Source organism: Naegleria lovaniensis (genome assembly GCF_003324165.1).
Source record: "Naegleria lovaniensis strain ATCC 30569 chromosome Unknown tig019, whole genome shotgun sequence".
Classification (NCBI taxonomy): Eukaryota; Heterolobosea; class Eutetramitea; order Acrasida; family Naegleriidae; genus Naegleria; species Naegleria lovaniensis.
The window spans coordinates 492,469-500,592 of NW_025407840.1; the positions used below are offsets into that span (position 1 = coordinate 492,469).

At 36.7% G+C, this 8,124-nt stretch overlaps 4 protein-coding genes across 4 annotated transcripts in view; 1 reads left to right on the forward strand and 3 right to left on the reverse strand.

Annotated features, from left to right (window-relative positions):
- Positions 1-1,514: 1,514 nt before the first annotated feature.
- Positions 1,515-2,792, reverse strand: C9374_003463 (uncharacterized protein; the record flags this gene model as incomplete). Its single annotated transcript, XM_044692994.1, has 1 exon — positions 1,515-2,792. The coding sequence occupies one exon, from the start codon at positions 2,790-2,792 to the stop codon at positions 1,515-1,517; it is 1,278 nt and encodes a 425-aa protein (XP_044549641.1).
- A 954-nt stretch (positions 2,793-3,746) lies between these two features.
- Positions 3,747-4,544, forward strand: C9374_003464 (uncharacterized protein; the record flags this gene model as incomplete). Its single annotated transcript, XM_044692995.1, has 2 exons — positions 3,747-3,972; positions 4,054-4,544. The coding sequence occupies 2 exons, from the start codon at positions 3,747-3,749 to the stop codon at positions 4,542-4,544; spliced, it is 717 nt and encodes a 238-aa protein (XP_044549642.1).
- A 715-nt stretch (positions 4,545-5,259) lies between these two features.
- On the reverse strand, positions 5,260-6,777 carry C9374_003465 (uncharacterized protein; the record flags this gene model as incomplete). The annotated part of the gene is made up of 1 exon (XM_044692996.1): positions 5,260-6,777. One exon carries the CDS (start codon positions 6,775-6,777, stop codon positions 5,260-5,262), a length of 1,518 nt encoding a protein of 505 aa, XP_044549643.1.
- Positions 6,778-6,965: 188 nt separating this feature from the next.
- The window catches only part of C9374_003466 (uncharacterized protein), a gene marked incomplete at both ends in the record, with an annotated part of 1,185 nt that continues 26 nt past the window's right edge, over positions 6,966-8,124 (reverse strand). The window contains one exon of the mRNA XM_044692997.1: positions 6,966-8,124. This exon is cut by the window's right edge and continues 26 nt beyond it. Within this exon, the coding sequence (XP_044549644.1) occupies positions 6,966-8,124 (1,159 nt within the window).

An 8,124-nucleotide genomic window follows, 5' to 3' on the forward strand; every position in this document is an offset into this window, starting at 1 on the left:
CCCACGCCTCACTGTATCAATCAAGAGACAAGACGACCATTGAACTTCTTTGTGCTAGATTTAGAAACAACAGGATTTTCTCCAAAATGCAACTCCATAATTCAATTTGCAATGTTATCATTATTTAGTAATGAATTACATTCCATATTTGTATCCCCTAGTGGTGTGTGGAGTTCTATTGCATTACAAATGCACGAAACTAAATTTCAGATTTTGGATGAAAGTGAAACATTGCAAAACATGATTCCTAAAATTTGTAATTATTTGACTAGGAATGACACTGCTGATGTGATGTTGTTGGTTCATTCAACTGGTTTGGACAAGGCTTTCTTTAGTGCTGCAATTGCACCACTTAAACTCCGATCAACAATTTACTATTGTTCTACTATGCAAAAAAACTTGCTTGGAAAAAAGGGATTAGAAAACCACTTTAGAGAAAAAGTATGTGACTCTCTTCCCGGAATAGCACATAATGCCGTTGTGGATGTGCTTATGTTGTATGATTTGCTGTTGTCGAAGTTTGGGAACGATCAAGAAATTGTGAAGGCCATCGGAAAAGCAGAATGTACAACAATAGACGACTAGGAATTCCACTGATGGTTTGTTCAGTTCGATGAATTGTTTTCTCTGTTTCCTACTCTGGTTTGCGTGTTGTTTTGTTGAAGTGAAGAAACTTGCTGATGTGGTTGTGTTGATCACTCAGCTTCTGCCAGAACGTTTTGTTTGCTGTAGGCATTTTTTTTGGTTGGAGATGTTTATTTTCGTGATGACACTTGAGTTCGTCAACGTCGCCAAGAATGGTTGGGTATAGGCTGGTTGCCTACGCTTTGGCTCACCCTCCCTGCAAATTGTAACATTGTCTCTAGTACCGATACGATCCACTTCAATAGGCTTCAATATCACCACAAATATATTGTTCATTTTGTCCTTTGCTGGACTCTGAAGAGATAAAACGGAGCCGGCCATTCAGAGTTCTGCTTTGAATCCGAATCTCATCACAAACTCATTCCGAGTCAAATTGTGCATCTATAAATTACAGGATTGGAAATCATCATATTGCCATGTCTATCCTCCACCCTTGCGAAGAGGGCTCATCATACATATTCAGAAAACACCTCGTCCTGCAAGACTTAATTTGTGCCAGTGTATCAGGAACACCAGGCAATGTGTTGTTTCAAACATTTTTTCGGCTTTTAACCCTGCCCATAGCCAGTTTTTGTGTTTGCTCAAAAATATGGCTTTGAGAACAAATTTGTTTACCAAGGGGAAGTACGCTTTACCAGATTCACGTGGTGTCCCATACTTTGCGAATATTAATAGTTAAGGGTTAAATTAACAATTTAAAACAAATCTTAATGCTACATGTAAATTGAATTCATTTGTCTGGTGGTTTAAAAGTGTTGAATTCAAATGAAACGATATATTCTCCTCTTTATTGGAGGAGGAACGGCAGCGAAATGGTAATTAATGTAATTCATGAGTGGAAGGCCAAATTATCTTGTATTTCAGGTCAACTATTTGAAAATTCTGACAAGTCCACTCATCGGATCTCCAATGAGTAATTCTCCTGTCCATTCATTCAAACAAATACCAGATGCCATAAATCCACAACTAAAGCTTTTCACAAATTTTCCAAATTGAGTGAATACTTCAATTCTTAAATTTTCTTCATTTGCAACTAGAATGTGTTTTGAAGTCGAGTCGAAAATCAAACTTCCTGGATAATTCAATAATCCTTGCTCGTAACCAAAAGTTCCTATCGATTGTACAAGATTCAATTTTGGAATTTGTTCTTCTTCAATCTCATCATGGTCAATACGAAGTATTTGAATTTTATGGAGTGGACTTCTTTCACTCACTATTAATCCATTCCATTCTGAAATGATGGCGAGTCCGTACGGAGAAATGACATTATTTCTAAAATCAAAGGATTGAAGATGTTGTCCTGTTGAGGAATTATGAATTTCAATCGTCCTTAATTCACACACCACTAACAAGTGCTCAGAGTTGGAATCTTGTATAATGGCAATACTCCCTGGTCGTTTCGTAGAACTTGTTAAACCATATTCGATTTTCCATAGAGTGTTTTCATGTGTGTCTCCCGACATGGTTTCACACTGCTGAGAATGATTCACATATTCATCTTTGCATAAAAGATGTATCGCATCATATTTGTAAAGATTTCCTCCGTAACATCCTAATATAATAGCATCTCTTGAATCCGCAGCAGCACACGAATGCTGTCGAGTGTCAACATGTTGTTGTTGTGAGGAGGATTGATTTCGATGGGAATACTTCAAATAATTTTCTTCGACACACAAACAAGTTGGCCTCTGAGATGATTTAACACTCATTTGGAATTGTTTGGAATTTAAATCAAATACTTGAATGCAACCATTATTAAAATCCACCACAAAAATACATGCATGGGTATATGAAATTTTCACATCACACGGCAAAACAGAATCTAAATCTTCCTCTTCGGATTCCAAACTTTGTACAAATTCAAAATTCATTGAAAATGCTTTCTTTTTTCGGTTCATTCTAATCATCATCATACGATTTTTCAATTTTTGAAATAATTGGTGATTCCAATTAGAAGAAGGTTCCGGAGTGGAATGAGTATGAAAATCTGTGAGTATGCATCGATGTTGATCCGATTTTTGGATTTCTAAAGTATGGTTTGGATCTTGATCTTTTTGAAGGACGACCATTGGTTGATCCCTTGTTTGAACCATCTCGGTTGTTGTTGGCTTGTAAAACGGATAATAGTTGGAAAGAAATGAAAACATTTTTTTTGGTTGGTGGTGAAGTGTTACATTTTCAGACAGAAGTCTCCATCAAATTTGGTAAGTGAAAATTCCAGGCTGAAGAAGTGATCAAACAACGCTCATTTGTTAAATTGGTAGATGAGACAATCATATTTTTCAGACACGTATTTTCAAAACCCTTTTTTTCAGTTCCAAAGTGCACAAACGTTACGAATTCTAGAATGAGATGTTGCGAACTCCAGTTCAACTGCTGCCATCAAGTGATTCATTATTTATCATTCGGGTGTGTATGAAAATTTCAAAACAATGGAGACACGTATCATTTCAAATTAAACTCTCACTCTCTCTCGAATCGACCCTCCCCAAACCACTTGTTCTTCTTTGAATCTGGATGGAAACAAAATTACCAATGAAGGTGTTAAATATTTGGCTCAAAGTGAATGGTTGAAGAATTTGACATCTTTAAGTTTGTACTCGAACAAAATTGGCAATGAAGGTGTCAAATATATTGCTGCAAGTGAATCCTTGAAGAAGATTACTTCTTTGAATCTGAATTCCAATCAAATTTCCCATGAAGGTGTTCAATATTTGTCTGAAAGTGAATGTATGAAGAATATTACCTCTTTGGATCTGCATCTCAATGAAATTGGTGATGAAGGTGTCCAATACATTGCTACAAGTGAGTGTTTAAAGAATTTGACTTGTTTGGATCTGAGTAGCAATCAAATTGGCAAGGAAAGGAAATGATTCGAAACAAGAGATATCAATGAACACTTCTCCATTGTTTTGAAAACAAACTCTTGGCCACTGTGGATGGTCCAAGCAATTTTATCTGTTAATGACCATCCAAACGTAGTGCTACTACTTGGAACATTGTTTTAGACAAGTACCACTTGAACTCTGAACATAAACATCCACAGCTATCACTTGTCACAAAAAAATTAATTACAAACAAAAAAAAATACAAGTCTGCCAATGGCCTCATCATCCTCTTCTACCATCGAACTCTCGGAACGAGATGAAATGAAATTCGTCATGCTCGGTACCGGAGCTGTCGGAAAATCATCCATTACTCTTCAGTTCATTAAAGGTGAATATCGTGATTCATACAATCCAACCATCGAAGATGCCTATACGAAACAATGTTCCGTGGATGGTCGATCCGTGAAAATTAATTTATTAGATACAGCAGGACAAGAAGGTAAGTTTAAATAATATTTTTTGAAACCTGACATTTGTTAAAATTTTACACATGACCATCAAATAATATCCATTTATATAGAATTCACTGCCATGAGAGATCAATACATGAGAGAAGGAGATGGATTTGTTCTCGTCTATTCAGTGACAGATGCTTCCTCTTTCCAAGAAGTTCAAGATATATATGGTCAATTATTACGATCACGTGATGTCGGCGAAGAAGGAATTCCAGTTGTCTTTCTCGGCAATAAATGTGATCTCAGCAATGAAAGAGCAGTTTCTTACAAGACTGGAGAAGAATTTGCCAAACAATTTGCAAAAACTAAATTCTTTGAAACATCTGCCAAAGCAAATATTAACATTGAAAATGCATTCCATGCACTTGTAAGAACAGTAAGAAAGGATCGAAATGGAGAATTTGATCAGGAAGTCATTGAGGAAGAACCTGTGAAAGAACAACACGATAATTCTTCGCAAAAATCAAAGAAAGGATTTGGAGGTTTATTCAATTCGTGTGGAAAACAAAATGCAGAGAGTGATTTGGCTGCATTTCAAGAATCGAACAAGCAGTAAATTGTTGTAATTTATTTTCAAGAGAAATAGGATGGAATTCTGTTTTTATTGACGAAGCGTGCGGGATGATTTACATGTACTTCTGCGACACACACACTTGACACATCCATGTCGATTTCGTTTGTATCCGAATTTACAATATTTCGTGCACAACATGGGTGCACAAGGTCTAAGTCTGCATTTGCAACCTTTTTGACATCCACAACGATCGGTCTTAAAGCCGAATCTGCAACGCTTTCTGCAATGAACTCTTTTGCATTTTGGCCATAGACGAGGGGTGAGAGACTTTTCGACCTTTTTCTGTCCTGTTTGACAACTGACACTAAGGACCAGTGATGCTAAAACAATGAGCACGAGAAAAACGGAAAGTGACTTGAAATTCATCATTATTTTTTGTTTGTTGATGGAGCTGCAGAACGAATGATTTCTGGCATTTATAGCTTTTCAACAACAGCCAAAAAAGGAAATGCTCCAAATCAATCTAACAGAGGTCAGGTGCATAGTTCATGTCTCAGTTCTTTGTGAATAATAATGTTCAAAAAGGAGAAACACATTCTTGCACGCACCTTATTCAGCAATTGGGTCGCCATGGTTCATTCTTTTAGTTCGTGTCTAGAGTTCATCTCAACATGTAATCAAGTTTTAATATCCACGTGAATGTTCATTTGTGGTGGACATTATTGGTGTTAGAATATGATCGTACGTGCTTCTAAAATTATATATAAAATTCACAAGATGGCAAGCATTTCGATAAATATGAGTTCAGTTGAGGAGTGGCCAAGCCGTCTGCAGTAAAAAACGTCAAATGCTTCAAATTGTTTGCAATTAATTTGACATCATCACTGGTGATATTATTTCCAAACAGTGATAGGCAGTCTAAATTTTTCAAATATGGACTGTTGCAGATAGCTTGAACGCCCAAAGTTGTAATGCTGTTGAGACCAAGGGATAACGTAGTAAGCTTGTTAAGAGTCGGGCTATTAGAAATAAAGAACAGTCCATCGTTTTCAATGTTGCACCTTGTTAAACTTAGTGTGATCAGGTTTGGAAATGATGCAATTGATAACACGCTTGCTCCTTCATGTCCAATTTTGTTAAAATCCAGTGTCAGTTGTTCCAACGTGCTACAAAAAGTACTAGAGGTTAACGATACAACACTTTTGTGAGAAAGATTGTTGTCTGTTACGTGTAGTCCTTTCAACTTTTTCAAAAAATCACTTTCACAAATGGCAATCATTCCCGCATCCCCAATATCACAGTTGTTCAAAGAAAGCTCCTCCAAATTTTGCATTGTTTTGCTCATTGCAATGAGCTTGGCTCCTTCAGCTGTAATCAAATTATCGTCAAGGTGTAGTTTGACGAGATTATTCATGTTTGTACTGTTGTTGGTCAAAAAAGAGACGCCTTGGTTAGTGATGGCATTGTCTGTCAAATATAAATCAGTAATGTTCTTCGAAAACTCGTTTTCGCAAAGAGCTAAAACTCCTTCATTCCCAATTTCATTTTGTCCAGCAAATAACTCTGTAACATTTTTTAAATTAGGGCTTTTAAACAGCAATTGAGCTCCACTTCTCCCAATTTCACAAGAAGGGATATTCAAAATGTTCAAGTTTTTCAAAAAGGCACTGTTTGCAATCGCTTTCGAACCTTCTTCACCAAACGCATTATATCCAAGATTCAAATCTGTCAAGGTACTCATTGATGCACAATTCGCAAGAATAAAGACTCCCTCTTTGCTCACGCTAGAATCGCTTAAATCTAAAAAATTGAGATTTTTGATGTGTGCACTGTTACATAATGCTCGCAAACTGTCGTCTCCAAATTCAGTTGTTAACATTAGGTCACGTAATTCTCTCATATGCACACTGTTTGCAATGATACTGGCACACTCTCCATCAATGCATTTGTCTGCATGGTATAAAATTAAAGCATTCAATGACTTGAAACATCCAGAAACAATTTCATAAATATGGTTTTTTTCAAGAGCACAATCGCTGAGTTGCAATACCTTGAGATTGTTAAATTTGTTACTTTGCGTGATTAAATGAATGATTTCAGTGACGGAAGGTATCTCGTTTTTACCAGAGACGGAGAGATCGGTAATGTTGAATGTGTTGCCAGTGGATGTAATACTTTTCAATTTTGAAAGAGCTTCACCATTACCACGATCGTGTATGGATAATACCATTGGAACTGCAAGTACTCGTTCGTACCAATATTTTGAAACTCTCATACAGGTATGAATGAGGAAGTTGTGTTCAAAAAATGTCAGAATATGATGGAGCATGTCATCACCGAGTAAATAATCCCATCGGGTTTCAGGTTTTAGAGACTCGATGAATGCTCAAGAAATTCTTGAACGAATGTTCCATAATCCTTGAGTGGAATCAATTATTGTTTCACTGTTCACAATGTGCCTTCTTAAAGCATGACACAGGGCTTCTTTGTATTCTCTTCATTGCTCCACAGCTTCTTGCCAACTTTGGTTAAGTCTATTTGACCTGGAATTAGTAATAATGCCTTAAAATTGGCTTGATCTGCTGCTGTTTTAATCCATTTGTAGGCCTCTATGAAATCCATTCGACCTCCAAATCCATGGAAGTACATAAAACCCAGATTCAATTGAGCGTCTGAATTTCCTTGTTCTGCACTTCTTTTAAACCACATAAACGATTTTGCATAACTAGACTTTGTTCCTTCTCCATAAAAGAACATATTTCCGACCATCAATTGAGCTTCTGCATTTCCTTGTTTAGCACTCTTGAAAAACCAGTCGAACGCCATTGTAACGTTTTGTGTGACTCCGTCCCCGTTATAATACATCGTTCCTAGCATGTACTGAGCTTGTGAATGATTGTACGATGCTGCCTTGGTCAAGTATTCGAGTGCCATCGTATAATTTTGATTTTTGTAATACAAATTACCGAGAGAATAGCGAGCTTCATAATGTCCTTGGTTTGCTGCTTTTTCATACCATTTAAACGCTTTTGTGTGGTCTCGTAAATAGTCAAAAAATCTAAAGAATGCGTTGGGATTGCCTTTCTCAAAGATGTGACCAAGATAATATTGAGAGTTAGGATGTCCTTGGTTAGCTGATTTTTTAAGCCATTCAATAGCCTTTGTATAGCTTTTCGATGTTCCACATCCATAGTAATACAGCAGGCCTAAGTTATGTTGAGCTTTTGCATGGCCTTGTTTAGCAGATTTTTCAAACCAAGAAAAAGCAACCTCATGGTTAGGTGTGACAACTCCGTATCCGTAATAATATAAAACTCCCATACTGTTTTGAGTATTAGCATGAGCCGGATCCAACTTGAGAGCATGATTAAAATCATTTAATGCTTGAGTGTAGAGCTGAGATTTAAGATGAGCAAGCCCTCTCTGACTCCAAGCATCAGCAAAATTTGGATGTACTTCAATCGCGTTCGAGTAACAGGTGATCGCATTGTCATATTCTGAATTTTGAAATGCAATATTTCCTTTTTCCAAAAGCATTGAAGCTACAGCAAGTTTGTCATTATTTGCTTGCGAAGAATCTTTCGGAAATATATCGTTGCAAACAGCAATTAAAATTAAAAGG